Source organism: Gorilla gorilla, chromosome 7, assembly GCF_029281585.2.
Source record: "Gorilla gorilla gorilla isolate KB3781 chromosome 7, NHGRI_mGorGor1-v2.1_pri, whole genome shotgun sequence".
NCBI lineage: Eukaryota > Metazoa > Chordata > Mammalia > Primates > Hominidae > Gorilla > Gorilla gorilla.
Genome location: NC_073231.2, coordinates 29,478,215 through 29,506,177, shown reverse-complemented (window position 1 = coordinate 29,506,177; position 27,963 = coordinate 29,478,215). Strand labels below are relative to the sequence as shown.

At 42.4% G+C, this 27,963-nt stretch overlaps 1 protein-coding gene across 2 annotated transcripts in view; it reads right to left on the bottom strand.

Moving 5' to 3' along the window:
• Nucleotides 1-27,963, bottom strand: part of DOCK5 (dedicator of cytokinesis 5) — a 231,636-nt gene that overhangs the window by 130,090 nt on the left and 73,583 nt on the right. For both annotated transcript variants that reach the window (XM_004046801.5, XM_055348267.2), the window contains exons 3-5: nt 19,135-19,175; nt 12,581-12,636; nt 9,513-9,609 (exon numbers count right to left, since the gene is read on the bottom strand). In XM_004046801.5, coding sequence (XP_004046849.2) covers nt 9,513-9,609; nt 12,581-12,636; nt 19,135-19,175 — 194 coding nt within the window. The remainder of the gene's footprint in view (nt 1-9,512; nt 9,610-12,580; nt 12,637-19,134; nt 19,176-27,963) is intronic.

Below are 27,963 nucleotides of genomic sequence, written 5' to 3'. Positions count from 1 at the left end.
ACATTCCTAAGAGCGTTCTAAGCAAGATGTTTCACATAATAGTTGGTCCCTGAAACTTCATGGGTTTTGGGGGAAGCATATGAGGACAGGTGAAGAGAAAACCAAACATTCACCAAAAGAGCACGGGCTGGCCGGGCGCAGTGGCTCACGCCCGTAATCCCAGCACTTTGGGAGGCCGAGGCAGGTGGATCACCTGAGGTCAGGAGTTCGAGACCAGCCTGACCAACACGGTGAAACCCCGTCTCTACTAAAAATACAAAAATTAGCTGGGTGTGGTGGCGGGTACCTATAATCCCAGCTACTCAAGAGGCTGAGGCAGGAGAATTGCCTGAACCCAGGAGGCAGAGGTTGCTGCAAGCCGAGATCACACCATTGCACTCTAGTCTGGGTGACAAGAAAGAAACTCCATCTCAAAAAAAAAAAAAAAAAAAAAAAAGAGCATGTGCTAAGCTCCTCTGAGGCTCTATTTTCTCTCTCCAGTTGCTCTCCTTCCAGCTCTTTCTTTCCTGAATCCCATACTGCCCAGGCCCGCCTGTTGTAGAAGCCTTCTCGGTTATCTCTCGTCATCACTCACTTCAGCCTTTTCTGCATTATCCGCCACTGTCACATCATCCAAGAATTCTGTGACCCTCTCCACAAAAGAGCACAATCCTGGAACGCAATAGGGACTCAAAAACAAACTTTGACAGCTTAAATTTAAAATAACACTCTGTAATACTCTGCTTTCAATGTGAGTGAAGAATGGCTCCACAAAATAAAGCAATCTAAATTTTTTTCAAGATAGCAAAGATATTCCTGCATTTGCTTAAAATTTCTCCCTCTTCTACTTGGAGATACGGAGATACCTGAAGCCTCACTTTTTGTAGTTTTAGTCCAGATATTTATAACTTTTTTTTTTTAATGGAGTCTCGCTCTGTCACCCAAGCTGGAGTGCAGTAGTGCAATCTTGACTCACAGCAACCTCCACCTCCTGGGTTCAAACAATTCTCCTACCTCAGCCTCCCAAGTAGCTGGGATCACAGGCACACACCACACAATGAGATAATTTTCGTATTTTTAGTAGAGACAGTGTTTTGCCATACTGGCCAGGCTGGCCTCGAACTTCTGACCTTAGGTGATCCTCCCGCCTCGGCCTCCCGATGTTTATAACTTTTTTTTCTTTTTTTAGAATGTCTAGAGATAAACACGAAGTCACAAGAAAAAATAGCTTTGCCTTCAATACTCACAGGAAAGCAGGAGTATTATAGAAATTTGAGGGGCCATTTAGATGATGGCCCAGCTGCAATGGGTGTCAGAAAACCTGGACTCTATTCTTCATTTTCCCAAAGAATGCAGACCACAGGGATGGGTAGAATGGTTCATGCCTATAATCTTAGCACTTTGGGAGGCTGGGGTAGGAAGACTGCTTGAGCCTAGGAGTTTGAGACCTGCATGGGCTAAAGACTCTGTCTCTACAAAATGGTAAGACTCTGTCTCTACAAAAAATAAAAAATTAGCCAGATGTGGTGGTGCACGCCTGTGGTCCCAGCTACCAAGGAGGCTGAGGTGGGAGGATCGCTTGAGCCTGGGAGTTTGAGGCACCAGTGAACTGTGACTGCACCACTGCCCTCCTGCCTGGGTGGCAGAACGAGACCCTATCTCTGAAAACAAAAAAAAACCCAAAAAACAGAAAAACAATGCAGACCACAGTCAAAAACCCTTTCTCTGGTCTTCTACCATTCCATGTATAAAAGAATCAATATTCACTCTGTTCACCAACCTTTCCTCTTCCATGCAGATTTTATGACTTAGGGGGAAACAGGCTTGGCTGAAAGTACGGGTACTTGGCTTCTATCTCGAATTCTATCATTAACTTGCTATGTGGCTTTGGGCATATTCCCTCTAGGGTAAACTCATATGTAAAATAAAGAGACTGGCACTAAAATCCATTCCCAAGGACAAGCGTCTTTGAGTCTATGACTGAGACATTAAACTCAATTACTCCTCCCAGGCAGCTTCCTGATTAACTGCATCTGACTCTGATCATCTCACTTGCTTGCACACTCAGTTGGCGTTGAATCAAATTTTCCCGGTGTCGAGCTCATTGCAATCAATCTCATGCCTTTTCCACGTAGCTGTAACACCTGGGTCCAGATGGGGTGTTTGGGTCCTTCTGTGTTCTTGAGCTACACTGACTCCAGGGACCCCGGGAAGAAGAGAATTCCCACTGCCCCAAACACGCTTCCTATCCATTCTAGCGCCTTTTCTCTGTGTCAGATAAAAGTGCAGTCTGACCAGCAAAGGTCTGATTTTTAAAGAAACCATTCAAGTTAAAGGCCATTTTTTGCCTCCTGAAGGAAAAGAAATCCTGACAGCCAGGCAACCAGGTCAGAGGAAATCAAAACTGGAAAAATACCCAAAGCACCACCCATGCCTGGTGCCCATCAGTCAGTCCCACGCCACATCTTGGCTGTCTTGTTAGAGCCACACTGAAGCAGGGCTTGCAACTCCCAGATAAAATGCCCTGACAAGAGGACAAAGTTTGCTATGGGAATTTTCTGTTCTTGGTAATAAGGAATAAGATGCTGGTTTCAAACCATGAGACCAGCTTAATTATACTTCAGAGCTTACGTTCCAGCAGCCAGTAATAACCACCGGTTCAAAGAGATTAGAATCCAGCAGCTTTAAACTGCCTGGATATGTGATGATGGGAAGAAAGGGCCATTCAGTGTGTTCTGCAAGTTCTCCTACCCCCTCTTCCCAGTTATAGGCACTTTTTCTGCTCCTGATTTTTCCAGAACTATAGACTGCCACAGGGTTCTTTATTGCTGGCAAATTTTAAGTGAGGGGAGATCAGTCCTTTGTACAAACTACATGTTAGCAATTAAATTCACTTGATTGGCTGGGCATAATGGCTCACACCTGTATCCCAGCACTTTGGGAGGCCAAGGCGAGCGGATCACCTGAGATCAGGAGTTTGAGACCAGCCTCGCCAACATGGTGAAACCCCTTCTCTATTGAAAATACAAAAGTTAGCCAAGTGTGGTGATGCGCACCTGTAATCCCAGCTACTCCGGAGACTGAGGCATGAGAATCGCTTGAACCCTGGAGGCAGAGGTTGCAGTGCGCCAAGATCTCACTACTGCACTCCAGCCTGGGCGAGAAGAGTGAAACTACATCTCAAAAAATAATAATAATAATAATAAATTCACTTGATTCAACACTATGCCTTCAATACCTTCTATCACCAAAAAAGATCTTCTATCTCTTTTCCATAAGCAGTAGGATTAGATCCAGTCTTCCAAAGTTACATGAACAAAACAGCCCGATTGACCACAGTTCACTGAACCCTTTCTCCCATGGGAAGATGAGGAATAGCACGAAACTAAATCTTAGGGTGAGATGGTGCACGGCGTGTTTATGGCATCCAAACACCTTAGAATTTCCAGGACAGTCCTGTATTTGAAAACTCTTGCCCTACTGTGTCCACGAATACACTGCAATTCTTCAGTTTCAAGACCAGATTTTTAGTTGAAAAAGTATGATCCTTTGACTTGAGATGTAGAATTGTTTATATTCAAAAAGTATAACTGAGTTGTTATCGACAAGATAAAAGTTAGACATTACACGAATCCGACCGTGTCTAAGTCACTGCATGGGCATCCACCCATCTAGCAGGGGGATCTGCCCTGATTCCACCTCAGCCGTGTGGAAGCAGGAAGAGGTGTTGACAGAAAGGAAAAGAGGCCAAAGATCAGTTCGCTGGATCTGCTTTCCAAGGCTGGGAAGAATAGAGGACAGAAAACCTGAAACCCATCGACCTAGTTAAGTTACTATGGGGCTGGAGGGAGGCTAGACATTATCTGCCCACCCCTTCTGCCCGAAGCTGGAAGATGGGGAATAACCACAGTAGGTGGGCAACTGCACCCTTACATGACCTCAAGGCAAATATCACTAAATCTTCTAGTGTGATCCAGCTCTTCTCTTGCACTTCTCATTATCAATCAGCTCTTTCTAGGAGCAGAGTTGTGAGGGGTTAGTCAGGGGCTGTCATGTATTGACCACAGCGTGACAGGTACTACCCTGGGGTTTTATACAGATTATCCCGCTGAATCCTTACAGTAAATTTGCAAGGCATATAGCACATAAAATCCCCACTTAAGAGAAGAAAAGAAAACTTAAGGAGATCAAGGGACTTGTCTTAGGCAGCAGGATCAGCTAGTAGCCTTCTGCATCCAAGTTCTTTCTGTTTTGGTTTATTTTCAGTAACTATTACTGGGTTTGTTATTTTTTCTGAATATAATAGTACATACCCAGTAAGGCAGAAGCCAGAACTTAAGAACTAGTCAGTCTGTCTGACTCCAATGTCCAAGGTCTTGGCACGTCACCAGGAGGCCTCCTTGATCACAATGTTCCCTCCTTTCCTGAACAACCAATGAAAACACACCCAGTGACTAGTTCCAACTGAGGCACAGCAGTATAGGGAAAGACCATCAGAAACTGCCATACATTTGCAGTTTCTCTGTATTTTGGAATGACCTGGGCCTCCTGGACTTGAATTTAAACCAAGCAGGTTCTCTATGTATGGTGAGAAATTTAGCTTGGCTGCTGAGTGCTCAAGGCCACTTTGCCTAAGATAATTGTTCCAAAGGAAGCGACCTTGGATAAGGGGCCATACAGAAGGGAGCTTCAGAGTCTCGGGCAGGCAGTCGGGTAAGAGGGAAGCTATGCCAAGGCTTCCCAGAGGGAGGGTGTCCAGATGGCTACTGCTTCCAGCTAAGATAACATCAAAAGCACATGCTCCCATTGGCGGAGTCCTTGATGGTCTGTCAGCAGCACAGATCACAGCCACTCTCTCTTTCCACACTCTCAGAGTTCTACGCGGTCAACACGGCAGCTTTTACGTCAACTTTTGCAGAGGAACAACATCCAGCAGACTTGAAGTGTTCAAGTGACTTGCCGAAGGCCACAGAACTGGTCAGAACAGGACCCGCACAGGATACTCAGCTTCCCAATTCCTGGGCCAGTGTCTCTCCTAAAACCCGCTTCCTCTCCCGAGCATAAGGCCAACACCCACTGGGGAAGACAATCCAACAGAAAACAATAATAATATACCTAAGGAACAGAGAGACCACGGGGGGAGTCATCTCTTCTCTCCATTTTGGATAAGTGGGTTCACCTCTGTTCTGTGTACATACTCCCCTCCCCTTTAAGACGTATTTATGATTATTCTACATGGTTACCGTATAACTGCTAAAAATAAATCACAGCTAGGCAAGTATTTTTCCTTTCTAGAATAATCACCAGTGTCTACATGGCTGGGCTTAATCTGGTTAGTGGATTGCATTTTCCCCTTATATGAGACTGTGGATCCACAGCGTAAATTTCTGGTGAACTGAGACTGAAAAGAAAAGAACAAGGAAATGTACTATAGAAATGCAGGATTTCTAAGACATCACAGGTATCTTTTTTTTTTTTTTTTTTTTTGAGAAAGGGTCTTACTCTGTCACCCAGGCTGGACTGCAGTGGTATAATCATGGCTCACTGCAGCTTCGACCACCCGAGCTCAAGCAATCCTCCCACCTCAGCCTTCTGAGTTAGCCTAGATTACAGGTACGTGCCACTGTGCCCAGCTAATTTTTGTAGAGATAGGGTCTTGCTATGTCACCCAGGCTGGTCTCAAACTGCTGGACTCAAACAATCCCCCAGGCTTGACCTCCCAAAGGGATGGGATTACAGGCATGAGCCACTGTGCTGGCCACAGGTGTCTTTAAAGACATCAAACAGAGTGTCTGGTGTTGTAATCTACAGGGGGAAATGCAAGAGAGAAATAATACAAGTATTGCTACATACTAGTAAAATCTGTATTTATCTTTACATGGACTGAAGGAACTTACAGAATCAGAAAGCAAAAACATCAATAACAGCATACAGCGGGTGAAAGGAGATGGGACACGAAAACCAAGAGATTTGGGTTTTTACTTGTTTCCTAGTGAAACATAATATTGAGGTTTGCTACTTTGATACAGAAATGTTTCAGTAAGAAGTTCAGAAATTCTGCCTCAAGTGAACTGTCAATGCTTTAGGAAGGGACAGGAAAAAAAAAAAGAGAAAGCCACAATTAATATTAGGATGGTACAAAAATAATTGTGGGTTTTGCCATTTAAAGTAACAGTGAAAGCCGCAATTACTTTTGCACTAACCACAATAACAAATCTTAGTGGATTGTTCCTTACTGGATGAGCATGTATCAAGAGCAGAAGCAGGTTTCTCAGTCCTATCGACTGACTGAGAATTTCTACAAAGAATGTCTTTTAGTCAATCAACAGCAGCTATAAAACACTTTAAATTATTCACAAATACCAAAATAATTATGTTATTAGATATCTAAATTAAAATGAGAAATGTGCTGCCCTCGAAGAGGGGATGGCTTTTTTTTTTTTCTTCTTTTTTTTTTTAAACGGAGTCTTCCTCTGTCTCCCAGTCTGGAGTGCAATGGCACAATCTTGGCTCACTGCAACCTCCGCCTCTCGGGTTCAAGCGATTCTTCTGCCTCAGCCTCCCGAGTAGCTGGGACTACAGGTGGCCACAACCACGCGCAGCTGATTTTTGTATTTGTAGTAGAGACAGGGTTTCACCATATTGGCCAGGCTGGTCTTGAACTCCTGTCCTTGTGATCCACCCACCTCGGCCTCCCAAAGTGCTGGGATTACAGGCGTGAACCACTGTGCCCGGCCTTTTTTTTTTTTAACCAAATTCTGCTACTACAACATGAAACTCTCCCACCAAGGAAATGCTCAACAAGACCTTATCACCTTTAACTACTAAGAGATTTTGGCAGCCAAAATACATGAGTCCTAATTCTTCATCCCCGTTCACTTTTTTTTTTTTTGAGACGGAGTTTCACTCTTTTCCCCCAGGCTGAAGTGCAACAGCGTGATCTTGGCTCACTGCAACCTCTGCCTCCCCAGTTCAAGCGATTCTCCTGCCTCAGCCTCCCGAGTAGCTGGGATTACAGGCACAAGCCACTACACCCAGCTAATTTTTGTATTTTTAGTAGAGAAGGGGTTTTACCATATTGGGACAGGCTGGTTTTGAACTCATCACCTCAAGTGATCCGCCCTCCTCAGCCTCCCAAAGTGCTGGGATTACAGGCACGAGCCACTGCACCTGGCCCCCATTCACTTCTTTCTTCATTCTATTCATTCTGGCACAATTACTTGTGGATGTGTAGAGGACATAGGTAATAAACTGGGCACACCAGTTGTGTTTTAGCAAGAAAAAAAGTCGGCCTCACTCATACTCTCCAGTCTCATACATCTTTAAAAAAAAAAAAAAACTGCTTTCCCAATACTGATTATCTAATGCATTTCAACACTCATCAATTTCCAGAAAGAACGTGTTAAGGAACCAACCCACGTACATGCAATTCCTCATCCATCAACCTTGTTACATCCACCCAACTAACTAATCAATAAACCAGAACCAGAGAGTACTCTCAATATAAGTGCAAGATGATCAATGAAGGCCACGGGGCTGACAGTAGTGTCTCCATCCTCCTTGTGATTTAGCAACTTAATGTGCATTCTCTCTTCAACTAAACATAAAGAGATCAAAAGATCACCTTTATTATGAAGCAGTGTGCCCCAAGGGTCAGATGATGAGTTTAGCAGTAAGTGCTTCTATTGTCCAGAGGGAAACGTTATAGATTGCTATGTTTAGAAAACACAATATGAAGAAGAAAGTGTCTAAACAAGGTCTTGAAGGATGACCAAGTAGAGAAATACCATGTGCTTTTCCACCAAAGGGGTTGGTGATTTCTACTGCTGTGATTAACCAAGGGAAACAACAGCCCTGAATGAAAATGAAATATCTTCCATGAGCTCTTAGAAGTTATGCCAAAATGAGCTTTTGATTACTGCCTTCAGTATTTAGGGTCTAGAGTGAGGTATTCCCAGTAACTTATTAAGATTGGCTTTTCAGAGTTAAAATGAATCAACACATGACTGAACAAAAATTGAGACAAACAAAGCCACATAAAGAAAAGAGGAGGGTTCCCAGGCCATCAAGTCTGGTCTACAACCTCCCTGAACTTGTGCACACATCTAACGAGAGAATATACATTCGCCATAGGAATTTCTGGTCAGCCACAGAAGGCTGGAACCCACTAACAGAGGCAAGACCCAGTGATGCTGAACTACAAGGGCTATAGGCAAAGAAGCAACTTTAGAATAAACAGTCTTTGTGGGCGGGGCACAGTGGCTCATGCCCGTAATCCCAACACTTTGGGAGGCCAAGACAGTTGGATCACTTGAGGTCAGGAGTTCAAGACCAGCCTGCCCAACATGGTAAAACCCCATCTCTACTAAAAACACACACACAAAATTAGCCAGCCATGGTGGCTCACGCCTGTAATCTCAACACTTTGGGAGGCCAAGACAGATAGATCACTTGAGGTCAGGAGTTCAAGACCAGCCTGGCCAACATGGTAAAACCTTGTCTCTATTAAAAATACAAAAAAAAAAAAAAAAAATTAGCCAGGCGGGGTGGCACACGCCTATAGTCCCAGCTACTTGGGAGGCTGAGGCAGAATTGCTTGAACTTGGGAGGCAGAGGTTGCAGTGAGCTGAGATGGTGCCACTGCACTCCAGCCTGGGTGACAGAGCGAGACTCCATCTCAAAAAAATAAATAAATAAAATAAAAAGTCTTTGTGGATTCCAATGTTAACATTAAGGAAAGAGCTTTCTACACTGGAGATGAGGCAGGCTTGCTGCCAATAGACTTTGAGCATCCTTGGTCTCTTGCAAGACAGCTGTTCTCAGTTTGATCATGTTAAATGCTAGATTTACTTGGTGCTGATTTCTGCACACAACTTGAGCTTATTGTTTATTACGGAGAGGATGTGCTGGCTCCTTGTAATTTCCCTGTGAACTGACACACTGTATTAGCATTCTGAGGTCAAACCAGTGTTGGGAGAAAGAATACTGTGAGTCTGCCCAAAAAGGTGACTCTCAGACCACAACTTAACACTATTCAAGTTTCTGAGTCTGTAAGGTATGTGGGCCAAGGTAAAGAATGTCATCCTCATGCAGCTGAGCCCTGAAATATCGACAAATTTCAGTTCACTGGTATACATGAAGAGGCTAAGCGCATGACTCAGGTTCCTTATTAACAAATTAATAATAATTGCACCTACTTTATAGGAATGTTGTGAGGATTCATAGTTTCCGGCACTTAGGAAAGACTGCAGAAGTGTTTGCAGTGATTATTATCATTAGTACTTTCACAATCAGCATGTTTATCATTTGAGAAAAGACTGCTAGAATGATTACGCCCACTTACTCCACTACCCGCTATCAGTGACCCAGCTCTGGGGAAATGAGAATCTGCTGCTTATCAGCCTTTGTGTGATCCAGGGAGAATGCATCCCACTCCATGAAGTCAGCCAATAAGGGGCCAACACCCTGCAAAGGACCTACAGGCTGAGGACCCAGAGTGACCCTGGGGCTCCAAGCCACAAGGGGAAACTCACCACGTAGAGCTTTCGCCAGATGACAGCCCATTCTCGCAGAGTGGATGTGAGCTCCTGCACCAGGGGGAGCTCGCCAGGAATCACGGTTTCATGCTGCCTACAAAGAACCAAACGAGGGTCACTTTCCCCTAGGCTGATCAGCACTGCTTTACTTGATGGGGATCAGACTTCCCAACGTTCAAGGTTGAGAATGAAGCTGGTTAGGCCTGGGGGCAGGAGTTGTGCAGGGGACTTTATCGCATCCAAGCATCTGGGAGAAGAGAAGGAGAATAAGGCAGCACAGTCCTCAAAATGGGCTCCGTTCCTGCAACTGAATGAGCCTGCGGCCCAGCCTCGACCTCCCCGGTGTAGACTTCTCCAGGAGACTCAATTACTGAGCCAGGCTGGCTTCAGTGATTCTCAAAGATGGAAGCAAAATATGCAGCATTTTAGCTGGTTCCACCAAGCAGCTGTTTCATTTGGGAGGCTGGATGGAAAGGTGTGTGTGGCACAAGTGTCCTGGGGCTGTGACTCCACCCAGGACCTGGTTGGGGCAGAGGCCAGGGTAGAGGTGGGGGGTACGGAGGCAGCACCCCTTTCTGGAATAGTCCCATGTTTTCTTCTCATCTGCAGTTTCACAACACAGAAAACATACACTTAACAAAATCCTTGCTTACTCACAGAAGACTCTCATAAAGGTAGGTACTACATTTATTCACAGAAATCTTCTCTGGCATTTTTATGATTAGCAAAAAGAAAAAAGGAGAAAGCAAGAGCAAGCAAACAAATTGGAATTGGTGGTAGGACTGCCAGGCTCAATGAGGAAAAATATAGGAGACCTAGTTAAGTTTGAATTTCTGGTACAGTAAGATTTTTTAGAATAAGTGTGACCCATGAAATATCTGGGAAATGCTTACTATGAAAAATTACTTACTATTTGAATTGCCAATGTAACTGGGCATCCTGTACAACCCTAATTGGTGTGAATGTGCCTCCCCACCTACGTTTCCTCCAACATGGTGGGCGGCAGTGGAGGGAGCCCATGGCCCACCGGAAAGAGGACTTCTCCAGCAGGGCAGGAGACCTGGTTTTTGGTCCTGGTTCTGCCATCAAAGAGCTGTATGGCTTTGAGGACATCTTGACCACTTGTCTATGAAATGATGGTTCTGCCATTTCTTGTTCCCTGTGCTGTATCTGGGAGTCTGGAGCAATGAAGACCTCTGTGCTCTTGGTGGGCCCTTCGTCTTTTTTTTACTGTTTTGGAATTCTTCTGAACTTGACCCAGCAACAGTTTCAATGTGTTCTGATGATTGGTTGTTAGTCAGAATGAAAATAAGGCCCTTTGGTAACAACACGGAAATTAGAATTGGCGACACACACCTGGGAGATAACTGTCCTGTAACAAGACTGTTCTCATTTAACTATGAGTTTTCTTATCCTGTCACTTCTTGTGGAATCAAGAAAATTATGTTCCAAAGAAATGATGTTGCCCTATTACCAGTTACAGACCAATGTTGCATACTACCTATGAATTTCCAGTGGTTTGCTTTGTGAAGAGGCTTAAATTCCCATCTGTGAGGCATTTTGGAATGAGCGGGTTTGAGGCCAACGCTCATCTGAAAGATACTACTCAAAAAACAAAAGGACAAGAGTCATCGGCTCCCACAGAAAGTAAAACATGTGAACATAATTTTAGCAGTGTTAATAAGGAGCAATTATCCACAAGTCACTGCAACAAAAACGCCTGTGTCATACATAACATCCTCTCCTCCCTGAGGCACGGGAGCAAGTAGCACATACTTGCCTGGGAACCAGTTTCATCAATTCTGCTGTTGTATCGGTCCAAAGATGAGGAGGAATATCTGTTACCAATTTCACTGCCTTTTGGAGTTTTGGATAACGTATCTATACCGTGACATTTACACTTTTTAAACAGTTAATTTTAAGTTGAATTGCCATTCTAATTTTGTGAAATCAAGTTCATACAAAATAAAGCTTGCCCATAATAATTAAAAAAAGAAAAGAAAAGAAAAGAAATGATGGTGCTGAACTACAACTGGGAATGCTCTTTCTAGCTGTGAGGCTGCGTGGTTCTGTGACCCAGCTGTCCACTCTCTCCTCGGCCCCACTCTCCTCTCCATCAGCCCCAGGATTCCAGTCCTACCCCAGCCTCTCCGTACTGCCTCCAGAACTCTCCTGTCCAGAGACTCACCATCACCTAAGTGACCTCTCTCTCTCCCACTTAGACTAAGTAGCTCACTCTTCTTAGCTGTCACAGAGGCATTACTTCCCAGGACAAATGAGGTGGGCAAGAAATACGAATACCCAAAATATAGCAGATCTTATCTTCAGGGCACATTTGCATACATTACCTCATTCGAATCTCATGACAAGCTCATGATCAAAGTAGGGCCAGATTGTTTCCCCTAATATGCTGTGAAAAACCCAGGATCCACTTAAGTTTAAATGATTCATCCAAGGCTCAGAGCTGGTAAATGCAGGCTGTCGCTTAAACATCTATCTCTCAAGGATCCTAAATTGGGGGCTTCTCAGATCTTATCAGTCAGAGTCTCAAATGTTCATGTGTGCAAACATACACACACGCACACACAATCAGTGAACAGATAATAAATATAATGTAGAAGCAAAGGCCCTCAGTTTGCTACTTCTGGTTTAGTATTCTGGAGAAGTAATGGAAAGGAGGAACAATTATAGAAAGAGAAGACAGAGGAAGGAATTTTATCAGTGAAAAGTTTTTCTTCATTTCTCTCTCATAGGAGAAGTAGAACTGATGAGATGAGAGAAATTTTTTATTTTATTTTTTTTTTTTTGAGAGAGAGTCTTGCTCTGTCACCCAGGTTACAGTGTAGTGGTATGATCTCAGCTCACTGCGAGCTCTGCCTCCTGGGTTCGAGTGATTCTCCTGCCTCAGCCTCCCCAGTAGCTGGGATTACAGGCGTGAGCCACCACGCCTGGCCTGAGATGAGAGAACTATTAACGTACATAAGGCATTAATGCCTTAAGATTATCATTAATGATAATGTTACATCTTCATCATTTTTGGGGAATCTTCCTAGCTTGGAACTTACCCCAGGTCTTCCACAGTTGCCTCTTTCAAATGGATATATGTTTCAGGGAAAATGCCCTACAGAGAAAAGAATTTTGGTTATATGGCCATAAGAACAAAACAAAAACCAAACAAAAACACCTCAGCCCAAAGTAAAGAGAATAAATGGGAACACCCAGGCAATAGCTAAACTCCTGAGATCAGGTTTGCAGGACACCACTTATGTTGACTGGGTACCTCAACAAAAGCATGGTGGAAACATCAAAAAGGTAGAAATTAAAATTTGGGTTGAGAGCATAGGATATTTTGTGAATGAAGAGGCAAACATGCTGTGTCAGCTCAGAGATAACATAATGGGAAGGAGTGTAACTGTGAACTCCTAAACCCCTCAGATGCTACTTGCCATGAGATGCTTCCCATAAAGGGTTTCACATAAGGGGTGACATGGAAACTATGCAGTACTCAGTAGCCCATAAAATAAGTCATCCCTCAGAATATGCAAGGGGTTGGTTCCAGAAACTCCCTTCCCACAAAGCATATACCCAAATTCACACATACTCAAGTATGGCACGCAGCCCTGCACAACCCACATGTACTTTTACACAGGTTTCATGTCCCAAGAATATTGTAATTTTGATTTGCATTTGGCTAAAAAAAAAATCCATGTGTAAGTGCTGCAGAGTTCAAAGTCATATTTTTCAAGGGTCAACTACATAGTGATTTTTCTAAAGTAGTTCCTCTCAGCACTCCCACTTAAACCAAATGCACTCAAAATCAACGGGTGTTAGTTACCTGGTTATTTTCAGCACCTCACAGTGTCAAACTGCTCTCCATTCTATATCCCTAAGAGGCAGTTCTACATCAGTATTGTAACACTGCCCATGGGGAAGACTTAGGCCTGGAAAGACCTAAGAGAAAGAGGAGAAACTGGTGGATAGAAATCAGAGAACGGAGGACCAGATCTAACCAACAGGAAGCAAGTCCCAGATGTGAGTGTTATGTGTACCAAAGCTTCTGCTGTTTACTGTGTGATATGCTCACACACAGAGGAGATGTCATCTGGAGACAGCGATGCTGATCTGTTTCATGGTATCTCACATGGAGCTTACAGCTGGCACTGTTGGCTAACTGCTCCCAGCCCTATTCCTGGAAGAGTTGGTGTGAACTCCATGAACATGACATGTCAGGGGTGGCTGATCATAAAGGTGGGAGGGGATGTCCCCGTGCCCGGAGGCATATATACCCACTGATCCTTACTCCACTCAGACAGGAAACCAGTGAACATTGACAGGGTTGTTCTTGTGTCCAGTTGCATGTGCTATATTTGTCTGTACAACACTCTGCTTTCTCTCTTTTAATCCGTTGCCAATAAAACAGGAAACAGCAAGAACATTTGAGATTAAACTGCCCCTAGCATTGGTGATGACAGAGTGGATCCTGCATGTGCTTCCCCACCAGACACAAAGCCCCAAATAAAAAGCACATCCCTTCTCCTCCTCGCTTTGAGACGGGGGCAGGCGTGGGGAATATGAGTGTGAAAGCATGATTCTAATCCCGTTACTGATGAGACCAAGAACACACACAGACACAAGGTGACAATGACCTCTTTCATTATGGAGGTGGGATTCAGAACCATTTTGGAAAACTGATCAAATAATTGAAAACAAAAATTAAATGTGTGTCTACTGTGGGGCACAGTAGACAGGACACTTTCTCAATGCGCCACCCCTCAGGTCAGGTGAGCTTGGCCATGGAATTCTATCAGTATAAAACATACACGCATAGGCACACCATGGAAGTGAAAAAGAAGGAGATAAGTCTTCTGACTATTTATTCATTCATGCATTCATTCATTTATTCATTCTCTGAGACAGAGTCTTGCTCTGTTGCCCAGACTGGAGTACAGTGGCACAATTTCGGCTCACTGCAACCTCCGCCCTCCAGGCTCAAGCAATTCTCCTGCCTCAGCATCCCAAGTAGCTGGGATTACAGGTATGCACCACCATGCCCAGCTAATTTTTGTATTTTTAGTAGAGACAGGATTTCACCATATTGGCCAGGCCAGGCTGGTCTTCAACTCTTAACCTCAAGTGATCTGCTCACCTCAGCCTCCCAAAGTGCTGGGATTACAGGTATGAGCCATGTGCCTGGTCTATTTAATTTTTTTAATGATCAAAACAGGGAACTGTCCTTCACAGTGCCAGGCATGCAGCAGGCACTGAGTAAACATCTGATGAATACAGCAATGAGAAAGGCGGGTGTTCAGTTCACAAACTGTGTGTGATTCCTCTGGGGCCTGATTTCTGCAGTTCGGAAGCTCTAGGCCTGTCCCTAGGAGGCCTAAGGAACTCTGGGTGTTTCTTCTGCCTGCTGTGCCACTGTGCCACTGTGCCACTGCGCCACTGCGCCATGGCAAATGATTTGCTGACTATCATCTCTGTGGGGAACTAAACTGGGATGTTGGGAATTAACCTTGAAGACATTACACTAAGTGAAATAAGCCAGTCACAAAAGGACAAATACTGTACGGCTCCACTTACACCTGGAGTAGTCAAATTCATAAAGACAGAAAGTACAGTGGGGGTTCTGAGGGGCTTGTGGGGGATAGGGGACAATAGGAAGTTAGTATCTAAAGGGGACAGAATTTTAGTTTGGAAAGATGAAAGGCTTCTGGAGATGGATGGTGTTGATGGTTGCACAACAATGAGAATGTACTTAGTGCCACTGAAAAGTACACTTACAAATGGTTAAGATGGTAAATTTTATGTTACATATATTTTTACCACAATAAAAAAAAACTCCAAAACTCATAAAAAACAGGAGTGGGGTTGGGAGGCGCTGGGCAAGGATAAACTGTTTAGTTACAAGGATCCAATTCTGGAAGTCAAAAGTAAAATGTAACATTGCTACTACAAAGGAACATCCCTGCTGAAGGTTTTTGAAATCAGAAGGTAAAGGACCAATTAAAATTTTCATGCATTCATAATCTGGTGACTAGTCGCTCCTAATAAGTGGAAAACATTCAAGATAGAAGTATTCAGAAACATAAATGCAGAGTGATGAATCTTGTGACATCTAAGCAGATCATAAGCAGACAATTTACACTGGGTGTTCAGACATGATGATTTTCATATTAGGAGAATATCTGAGGCAAGGCACAGTGGATCATGCTTGTAATCCCAGCCCTTTAGGAAGCCAAGACAAGAGGATTGCTTGAGCCCAGAAGTTCAAGACCAGCCTGGGCAACAAACTGAGACACCGTCTCTACAAAAATTTAAAAAATTAGCACAGCATGGTGGCACATGCCAATGGTCCCAGCTACACGGGAGGCTGAGGCAGGAGCCCAGAAGGTCAAGGCTGCAGTGAACTGTGATCACGCCACTGTACTCCAGCCTGGGCAACAGACTGAGATCCTGTCTCAAATATGTATGTATGTATGTATATATGTATGTATGTATTTGTTATATAGCATGTATTTGTTATACAGTATGTGTGTATTTGTTACATAGTATGTGTGTATTTGTCATCAGTAGGCTTCACCTTTCCATGATGACACTTGGCCATTTACAGTCATAGAACTGCTCTGGCAAATCTGATGCTTATAGAATGACTCCTATGCCATGATGACACACAGAAAGTCAGAGTAAACCTAGGTCATGTGTTTCTGATTTACAGCCTGTCTCTCAGTTCTGCTTCTCCTTCCTCATTGTAACCCACTCACCTGAGTAGAAAAATAAACTAATGATTTTCTAGATGTTGCCCTTATCCACACTCCCACAATTCCACCAGGATCAATAATCAGTTTCGGAAAACCACTTGGCTTCTTCAATTTGTAAAACCACTAGCTCCTTTTATCATCAACTAGCTCCTTTTATCATCACTCTAAATGGCTGGGTCAGCTTATAAATGACACCAAGAATTTCCATTAAAACAATAGGCCTTTCAAGTAGCTCTTCCCCCTAAAGACGGAGAAATGAGGGACACAGCACAGGAGAGCGTTTCTAATGAGCTGATCTCTTAATGACGGGGTGTCAGAAGCAGAGCAGAATTCATGGCAACTGAATTTGATTTGCCTGTATTTTCCCTGAATCTCTCCACAAGAAGGATATTTCGACTTAAAACAATCATCAAATAAATGCATGTCCCTTGTCTGTGTCATCATTTCATTGAATTAGAAAGTTTTTCTTTACTTACCAAGAGAACAAAGAGAAACTCTTACCGAAAGATTTCTTCTAAAGGGTGAGATTTTAAGCTTAAAGGTTTTAAGCACTCTTTAATGAACACAAAAAAATTAAAAACACATCCAGAATTTATCATTTAGATCCTGGTGGGGAACCCTATCTATCTACTGTTCAAAGCCAACAACAACGGCACTATTAGCTAGATTGATTTTTATATACACAAGGCCCTCCATATCATGGGTTCAACCAACCGATGATTAAAAATATAGAAAAAAAAAGTAAGCAGAGGTTTATTTCCTTGTCATTATTCCCTAAACAACACGGTATAATAACTACTTACATATCATTTACATTGTATTAGGTATTATAAATAATCTAGACGTGATTTAAAGTACACGGGAGGAAATGCAGAGGTTATATGCAAATACTATGCCATTTTATATCAGGGACTTGAGCATCCATGGATTTCAGTATTGTGGGGGTCCTGGAACCAATTGCCTGTGGAAATGAGGAAATGACTATATTAAAAAATCATAGGATACTTTAGAAAGCAAGGTCTGCCATGTTCAAAAGGATCCTTACATACTGTAGTCTATGAAAAAGAAGACCTGATCTAGGACCTTGGTTAAACGTAATTGAATTCGCAGTGAAAATTCAAGAGTTTCGTTTGTTCCTTAAGTTCATCACATAATTTTGTTTGAGAATGGCTTTTTGTTTATTGTTTTTAAATTTTTTTTTCTTAAAAAAGGATTGGGAATTAAGTGACATAAGTATTCTTACTGTTTAACAAATTCAGAACATCAAAACTGTTAACTCTAATGGTGCTTTGAAGTAACTACCACTTCCATAACTATGAGTAAAATTAACACCAATAGGGCTAAAAAAGCAAGAGTGGCCAAAATCAAGTACTCTGTGTCACTGAGGATCCCAGAAGAAAAGTTTTCACTTTAGTTCTATCACGTTCTCATTTACTCTGGCATGCCTGCCGTCTTGGACCCCTATTTGACGGCCCAGAGAAACTGAAGTCAGCAAGAGATTAAATGAAAATAATTTGGTTTGAAATAAAGACATGTGACACTAGAATAACTGTGGGTAGAAAAATTCATTCTCTGGCTTGAGGTGAGAAAAAAGGACCAAAACTGTGGGAATTGCAATAAAAGCAAACATTCCTTTATTTTGCTAGATGAATAAACTGTCAAAGTTAACAAGATGTGTATGTGTACACATACATGTGCAAATACTGAGTGTGACTTAAGTATCAACAATGCAGAAGCAGTCCTGGTTTCTAATGAACTATACCTTGTAGAAAGGTGTTTTCCTGGGCCCCGTACTCTTTGGAGAGTTGGGTGTGTAACATCAGCCTATCTGTGCAGGATTACGTCTTTCTCATGCTGTCCGTGAAGTGTAAGAACCGTGGGTCTGGTTTTGTTTTTTCACTCCTCTTCTGATAAATTCTAAAACGTCTCTCTCATCCCTTTCCTAATTTGCTATTTGGTATGTGAACTAATTGTGAAATAATAAGGCCCTATCAACTCTGCTCTTTCAAAAGAAAGTGCTGACATGTCATGCTGCCCCAGCGAGCAGTATCAAAGGAAAAGTGCTGACAAGACCTAAAAGAAACTGAGGGAGGTATTAACATAATTAATAGATTTTCTTTAGCCTGACGATTAGTAGTTTTGGCACCGGCAAAAGGAACCATTTAGGTCAGTATTTTTCAAACTGTGCCTTTGTTGCACAGTAAGAGATACATTCTTATGGCAACCAGTATTACATATCAAATACATAAAATATAATAAAAACAATAAATAAAAGTATATACCTAAAATAAAAGTTTCATGAAACAGTACTTACCATTGCATCTCATGTTCTCTACTTTTCGGTTTCATTTTTTGGAAAAAATTGGTTATAATCCACCATATTGATTTCATAATGTATTATTGGGGTGTGAGGCTCCTAATATGAAAACCACTCTTGTTTATCCAATTTGCAGTGAAGGAAAGGATCAAGTGGAAATGGGGAGATCCTTTAGTTTGGAATTGTAGCATTGGAAGTAAAGGACAAAGGGAGAAGGGTGGGTCCACCCCTCCCTGCAAAAGAGATCCCGCTAGGGCAATGAATGTGTTACCAACTTGCTTAACTTGAGGGACAGGAAGCAAGAAGTCTTCCAGGACTTTCTCCTTGAATTGGCTGGTAGCAAATACAGTCAATGGGATTTACACTATTACATTTAGGCACTGAGGTCAGAGAATTTGCTTTCAAATCCAAAGAAGAGCCATCAAAGAGAAAGCAAACTAGGTCTAGAGACAGCAGAGAGCAGAGGAGACGGTCACATAGCACAATACAAAACTAGCAGACAGATTTCAAATGAAATTAAAAAGTGGATGATAAGCCATACCTTTTTAGATTTATTTTGGAGGGTATATCCTCTGTACCAACCTGTCAGAGCAAAAGAGAACACAAAATATTTTATGTTTTCTGGGATATCATAAAGGTATTAGCAATATATACTCTCATGTTCTATTAGCAATACTGGGATGCAACAATTGACAGAGACAATTAACAGTATGTTAGAAGATGAATGTTTTAGTTTATTACACAAGAAAAATCTAACTGTATTTTAGAGCTGTATTCTCTTAATAACAATCGGATTTAAAATTCACTTAGAACCTAGCCTCATCTCTACTCCTTTGAGGAAGAATAGAACAATAGCAAAAAAAAAAAAAACAACAAGACAGCCCGTTTCTTATCACCCTAATACCTTACAGTCATTTAATAAATGTTTTTGCATGAATAAATATGGACTTTCATTGTATACATGCTTTCTACATGTCACCTTATACTATTAAAATATATATTTTTAAATAAATTATATTTGCTGTAACTCTTCTGAGTTCCCAGGTTAAGAACCACTATTCTGGAAAAATTTTAAATTGAACTAGCAGATCTTATGAAGACAAATATTTGCACTTTAAAAATAATCCAAATAATGAAATAATAAAACAAAATTACGTGCAATTCTTGGTAATGCTAAAAGCAACATCCCCCCCCCCCCCCACCCCCATAAAAAGATCTTACGCGTTTGCTTGCTGAGGCTTTAGGTAAAGGCTTTAACTTCTTTTTAAAAATTCCAGCCGGGCACAGTGGCTCACGCTTGTAATCCCAGCACTTTGGGAGGCTGAGGCAGGTGGATCATGAGGTCAGGAGTTTAAGACCAGCCTGGCCAACATAGTGAAACCCTGTCTCTACTAAAAATATAAAGATTAGCCAGGCGTGGTGGTGCGCCCCTGTAATCCCAGCTGCTCAGGAGGCTGAGGCAGGAGAATCTCTTGCACCTGGGAGGCGGAGGTTGCAGTGAGCCGAGATCATACCACTGCACTCCAGCCTAGGCAACAGAGCGAGACTCTGTTTCCAAAAAAAAAAAAAATTCCAATAAAGGTACACACCCCTACAGATGTTTTCCAACCCTCTATCTTGTGGAGAGTAGACAATTTACTCTGTCCATAAACAGATTTTTTATATTAACTATTTGGTGAACACCTACTGTAGGAAGTTCACTGTAATAATTTCCCTCATTCCCCATGCCCATCAACTAAAGCATCAGTGTGGTCATCTTGCCCAGGTAAACCTTGTGGTATCAGGTTGGTGCAAAAGAAACTGCAGTTTTTGCCACTGAAAGTAATGGCATACATGTATAAGGTAGCCATATATACACAGTGAGTAGAAGCAAACTGTAATTAAAACTTCTGGCATCTGCCAATAGGATCCTAGAACTCTCTTGTAATTTGTTTTACATGAAATCAACCAAAACATAGACACATACTCTATTTCGTGCATGTTATGGGTAGAAAACTGAACTTACCTTCTTTGGGCATATATTCAATAATATTTTCACAAATATTGTAAAAGTAGTATTTCATAAATATTTTAAACTGTGGCATTCAGACATTGAAAGGATTTGCTACACTTTACAGGGAGGCGTGGGGTACTATGCTGTGGAATTGTGGCTTGCATCAAGGCACATGGCTGAGAAAAAGATATCTAAACAGGAAACACTTCCCCCGATTTAGGATGCCAAGGTGTAAGAGATTCAGGAATAAGAAGGATACTAAGCTAAGCATTTCGCCCCAGGTCTCAAGGTCTGTACCCATCTGTATATACTTGCTTGGTTCTGTGAAAACATGAAAATGGGCTTTTGCATGAATAAATGGCTTCGAATTCACCCTGGGAAAAGGGCAGAGTGGGAGGGGGGCAGGCTGAGAAACAAGATATTCATCTTTTCCAAACAGTTTTCATCGTTCTGTGCCCTATAAAGCCAAGCTGTCACAATACAAACTTCATTCCACTTTCAAAGAAGAATTTATCTGTACTTTTGTAAACAATATTTTGCACAACCATTCATCACGGAATTATGCTTCCTAAGCCTGACATTGTTGAAAAAACTTTTTTTTTTAACCTCCTATGTTTTCTCTAGAATTGTGGTGTGTGTGTAAGCCCTACCTAAAGGCACAAAATTATCATGCTGAATTTGTAAACGTGAATGTTCATTTTCCTTGCATCAGGTATGAGAGAACAGATCTATCTCTGGAGTTTTAAGCGTATACTGTCAGAACTCCATAAATTCAATTTTAATAACTGCACAGAATATGGTAATAGTTCACAAGTATGTTTGCTCATTTCCACATTACATACCTGGGTCGTCATACAAGCAAGAATCCAGTTTTCCAATTAATCCCGCGTATTTACAGTAAGACAATCATAATTAAATATAGCTTGCTATTAGGCTTAAGAAGGCATAATGCTGTAATCCCAGCACTTTGGGAGGCTGAGGCGGGCGGATCACGAGGTCAGGAGATCGAGACCATCCTGGCTATCACAGTGAAACCCCGTCTCTATTAAAAATACAAAAAATTAGCCGGGTGTGGTGGCGGGTGCCTGTAGTCCCAGCTACTCGGGAGGCTGAGGCAGGAGAATGGGGTGAACCCAGGAGGCGGAGCTTGTAGTGAGCCGAGATAGTGCCACTGCACTCTGGCCTGGGCGAAAGAGCGAGACTCCATCTCAAAAAAAAAAAAGAAGGCATAATGCAAAGAGGAAGCGATGGGCATATCAGTAGCTGCAATCGGTGGGTGGTGTGAAGTGGTCAGCAGGATCTCAGATGCTTTAAGTTATTACATCATTAAAATAAAGGGAATGGTGAGGGGATAATGAGTCCAGAGGGCCACTCTTGCCTACATTTAGGGGAAATGACAGTTGCAAAAAGCAAATTCATGGCAACCATGGTGAACACCAACGTATTCTATGCTGAGGGTTGCTCTTTCGCTAGGCTCACAAGTCTTTTCTGCTTTCTTGGGATTGCTCTAATCCAGAATAAAAATCTGTCCTCTCCAATTGAAAATAACAGAGAGTTGCTAATTCCACTGTCAAAATTATTTACTTTATATCTGGCTTCTCAAGTAATCTCCATCAGTCAGGACTCTCATCTGCTCCATTTCACTTCACCTATCCAAATGTCTCTCTGGCTCCTGCACACTTTCTGTCCAACAGATAGATCCCTTCCCTGATTCTTCTCCTCGTTGCATGCAGTCATTCTACAAATCTTTATTAAGCACTAATTAAGAACCATGACATAATGGAAAGCAAGAGTTCACATGAAGATTGCACTCTAATGTTAAAAATATACACAAGTAGAATGAGCTGAGATAATGACAGTGCTAAGAGGAAGAAGTGCTCAAGAAAAGTAATACGGCAGAGAATGGTTGGTAACAGGGCACATTATTTTAGATATGGTGACCAAGGACAGATTACACTAAGAAGCTAAAAGGAATGAGCCATTAACAGATCTGGGCAAAGAAACTTCCAGACAGAAACAAATCAAGCGAGGAAGTTGTGAGGCAAGAGTAAGCCTGAAGTTCAAAGAAAGAAGAAAAATGTCATTGCCAGAGTTCAGCGCAAGAGACTGAGATGGGGAGAGGTAATAAGAAGGTAGTTAGAGGAGGCCTGGTTCTCAATCCTGGGCACCCATGAGACCCACCAGGAACTTTTACAAATACTGATGCCTAGTCCACACCACCAAATATTCTGATTTAACTGGACTGGGGTGAGGCCCAGACTTAATGCTTCTAAAAAGGTCCCCTGGTGATGCTAATGTGTAGCCAAGATTAATTACCACACACAGGTATTATATGCCATGGAGATGGTGATGCCAATGTGTAGCCAAGATTAATTATCAGACATAGGTATTATATGCCATGGAGAAATTCAAGTTTTATTCTAAGTACAGCAGGAAGCATTGGAGGGTTTCAAATGTCATCATGCCTTATTTTTTGTGTTGTTGTTGTTTTTTGTTTTTTGAGACAGTCCTACTCTGTCACCCAGGCTGGAGTGCAGTGGTGCAATCTTGGTTCACTGCAACCTCCTCCTCCCAGGTTCAAGAAATTCTCATGGTTCATCCTTCTCAGTAGCTGGGATTACAGAGGTGTGCCACCATGCCTAGCTTAGTTTTTGTATTTTAAGTAGAGACAGGGTTTCACCACGTTGGCCAGACTGGTCTTGAACTCCTGACCTCAAATGATCCACCTGCCTCGGCCTCCCAAAGTGCTGGGATTACAGGCGTGAACCACTGTGCCCGGCTGCCTTAGGCTTTTAAAAGAGCATCCTTGCTGCTATATGGGAATGGATTGTGGGATGTGAGGTGTAGTAGCAAGAGGAACACCAAAGGGGAGTGGTGGGTGCAGTGAAGAGGAAGAGAGATGAAAAAAATGTAGGATATATACATTTATGAGGTTTTTATTGTTGTTTTTTTCTTGTGGCAGGATCTCACTCTGTCACCCAGACTGGAGTGCAGTGGCACAATCATGGCTCACTGCAACCTCCGCCACCCCAGCTCCATGGATCCCACCTCAGCACCCACCCCCGACCCCTGGTAGCTGGGACTACAGGTGCATGCCACCATGCCCGGCTATTTATTGCATTTTTTATAGAGACGGCATCTCCCCATGCTGTCAGGCTGGTCTCGGAATCCTGGACTCAAGCGGTTCGCCTGTGTAGACCTCCCAAAGTGCTAGGATTATAGGCGTTAGCCACCGCACCCAGACGAATGATATATATGAATCAACAGGAGTTGCTCATGATTTTTCTGGGGGTGGCCATGAATGGGGGAGTAAAGGCAAATTCTCAAAGGTATTTGTATCTTGGGCTTAAGCAAATAGGAGGACAGTAGTCTTTGGTATAGGAAGATTGAAGAAAGGAAAACCTTGGGGAATGGGAATCAGGACAGAATCAGGAGATGGATCCTGGCCCTTCTGCTGTCCCTCCTGGGCAGCTGAGTCCTGAGCCATGGGGTGGAGCAGAGTGACCTGGGCATTCGCAGTGGGGGAAGGCTGCACATCCGCAGAGGGGTCCAGACTGGCATGGCATGTCAGAGCCCCGGGGGACTGAGGTGGGCATCCGTGTAAGGGAGCAGACGGGGTGTCAGAGCCTAAGTGGGGCGAGGGGGTATCCGCACATAGGACTTGGGGGTGGTGCACTGGCTTCGGATATCTGAGCTAAAACGGGGTGAGGGGGGTGTTCCCATGGGAGACAGCATGCTAATGAGGATGAGTGATCAGTTACACACGAGGGAACTGATCAAATAGCTAAATCTATTAAAAATATGGGAAGCTAGGTTTCTTACTATTATAGAATGGAGTTATAAGCCCCAGAAGGGAAAAATCTCGAATGAACCCTGTGCTGCCGGATTGGGATTGAAGGTATCCACATGAATTCATGACTTCTTATACATGTGGATCAGTCAAAATTAACAGGTATTAATCTGTATTTATACAAATGCATACTACCCCTAGCTCTGTTGAATTACCTAGTTAGTTCCTATTTTTCTGTCCCCAAGATAGATGATAAAGAGAGCCCTCAGAAAAAGAGCTGTCACTGGGAAAGCACAACCAGTCCCAAACAAGGGAGGAGGACAGACGGTCCCATGAGGAATGAATCCAAGAAAAAAAAGGAACTGAGAAATGATCTTATTTGTCTCAACATATTAAAAGGCAGTCAATACTCCTGTCAGCAACCTTGAGTACGAAATAGAGGTAAATTCACAGAGAATGAAGAAAAAAAGGAATTAGCTCTAGAAAAACATACTATTCAAGAAAGGAAATGTAATCAAGGTAAATCCCACAGCCTCTGCTGCTTACACTACATAGGCATAATAACCCAAATCCTAAGTGTTTAAAAAACACTCAGGAGGTGGAGGCAGGAGAATCACTTGAACCTGCAGGTGGGGGTTGCAGTGAGCTGAGATCGTGCCGCTGCATTCCAGCCTGGGAGACAGAGCGAGACTCGGTCTAAAAAAAAAAAAAAAAAATTGTATCTATATTTGCCTTTCTATGAGGGATTAATGGGTATCTGCATCGTTGGTGGGGTGTACAGAAGAGTGAAATCCTTATCTTCCATAGTAAGAAATGGATTTAGAAATGAAGAGATTTATGGCATAAAACATTGGCTGAAAGAGTTGAAAGACTTCTGAAAAAGTTGAAACTCCTCAGAATTCGAGAGGAGTTAAGAAGGGTCTCCTGTTTTTCGTTATAAACCTTGTAGAAATGGTCTTGATGTTTAAATTTATAAACATATATGACTGATAACATTTAAAAAATAGACAGCTGATAAACCCTGGTAGGCCAGAACTAGGCAAAGGCAAAATTATAGGGATACAAAACACATGAGTAGTTGCCAAGTGCTCAGGGTGGCACGGGGATGACTGAAAAGGGACACGGGAGAACTTGGGGGCTGACAGAATGGTTCTGTAGCTTGACCACGGTTGTGTTTCATGATTGTATGCATTTGTCAAAACCTGCAGAATTGTACACTAAAAACGGTGAATTTTACTCTATGCAAATTATAACTCTAAAAAAAAAAAGACAGTGAAATACTATCCACCCACTGCAATGGCTAAAGTTAAAAAGATTGACTGTGCCAATCACTGGTAAGGAGATGGAGCAACTGGAACTCTCTCCCATTGCTGGTGGTTTCTTATAAAGTTAAACGTACACTTATCCTATGACCTGGCCACATCCTCACTCCAGTGCTTTATAAGAATGTTTGTGAATGGTTTATTTTTAATAGTCAAAAGCTGGAATACATCAAAATGTACATCAATGGGAGTACTGACAGTGTTATATGTATATATTATTTACTATACTATAACTATGATATATAATACGTAATATAGTTATACTTGGCAATACACAGGAATGAACTACGGATGTGCAACATCATGGATGAACCCAAAAACCATTACAATAAGTGAAAGAGCCCAAACACAATAGACACATCTAATTCCACTGATATGAAGTTGACTCACAGGTAAAACTAACTCGTAGTGATCTAAACAAGATCGGTGGCTGTTTACTGAGGGTGGGAACTGTGTGGATAAAGATACCGCGGAATTTTCTGGGGTAAGGGAAATGTGTTTTATCTTGATCAGAATGTTAGGCATACAAGCTGCATTCATTTGATAAAACACATTGAATTGTAAACCTAAGATGAATGCCTTTTGTTGCTTGTAAATTTTACTGCACTTTTTCTTTAATGTAAAAATTGACACTGTCAGATGAATATTACTCTATAAAGTAACCACCTCAAAGTAACATGGAATTGCATTGCTGAAATATGACTGAATATTTTTGTTTGGAAATGCCTCTGAAACAAGTTTGAGTCATGTGTGAAAATGCACAGAACTATTTCTCCATTACTTTACGTGGTATTTTGTCTTCCCAAAGACATTATTCATCTTAATTACTACTGCATGCTCCAAAATTCATTCTGAACAAGTTTTGCTATTTCCAGAAGTTCAACTGAGATTGGAGATTAATTTCTCCAGTGAACAATTAGTTACAGATGTTAGGAAAGTAGGGTATTCAATGTCTCCGTGTCCTAAATCTTACTTAATAATGGAAAGAAAAAAATATATATGTAAACACACAAGCATATAAACAAGAAAAGCAATTTCATATAGGGCTAAAGTTATAAAGGAATAAAAGAGACTAACCTGGGAAAGGCCAACTCCTGAGGATGGAGCTACTTTAGAAAACATGGTTAGAAAATTCTCTCTGGGCGTGGTGGCTCACATCTATAATTCCAGCACTTTGGGAGGCTGAGGTGGGAGACCAGCCTGGGGAACATAGCCAAAATCCTGTCTCCACAAAAAAATAAAAATAAAATAACTAGCCAGGTGAGGTGGCACACATTCATAGTCCTAGCTACTAAGGAAGCCAAGGTCAGAGGATCCCTTGAGCTCAGAAGTTGGAGGCTGCAGTCAGCTATGACCGCGCCACCGCACTCCAGCCTGGGCAACAGAGCAAGATCCTGTCCCTTTAAAAAAAAAAGAAAGAAAGAAAGAAAGAAAGAAAATTGTCCCTCTGAGGATGTACATTTAGGCTGAGGATTTACATTACTAATGTGGTCATTCATTCATTATACATGAAAACACTTATTGAACACCAGTGTGCCAGACATTGTCTTCAAGGAGGAAGGAAACAGATCTGTAAACAAATAACTAAATACAAAAGGGCTTTTAATGGTAATGCTTGTAGACTCTGGCACACAAAAGAGAAAGTCATGAATATGCTGAAGACTCAGAAGCAATTACTGAGAGGGACTCATGATTTCCCAACAAGGAAAGCATCATTTAGATGCTGAAATTATGGAGTGTTTTATAAAATCTCTCCCTACTTTCTGATCACAAGATAAATTAGTTTTACCCCACGTACACACATAAAAGAGCTATGTTTCTATACACCTGCGTTATGTGTGTGTTTGCGGGGACTGGGGGAGCTGGGGGCGGCGTCCCAGAGAAGGAGCAGGTGCTAAATCCTGTTGTTTTTCCTTTAAGTGTTGCTGGTCTGGTATCTTGCTGCATAAAACACAGTTAATGAGGCCAAGGGCAAAGGCTCCATCCCCTGTGGGCCAGGTAAGCTTGTCAGGTTTCCACGGGCATATCCTGTCCTCCCATCCCCAGTGAGTTGTCCCTCCAATAGAAGCTGATTGTCTCTTGGGAAGCCAGTGAGCAGAAACTGCTGGGTGCAAACTCGTCACAGGACAGACAAAGGGCTGGGTCTAAAATCCTTCCTCACAGACAGTGGCTGCACCTCTCCCTGTCCGCAGCACACTCACCGCCTTCCTGAGCCTCAGGTCTCAAGATGTCCACACTCCACATGGAACTCACTGGGGCTTTTGA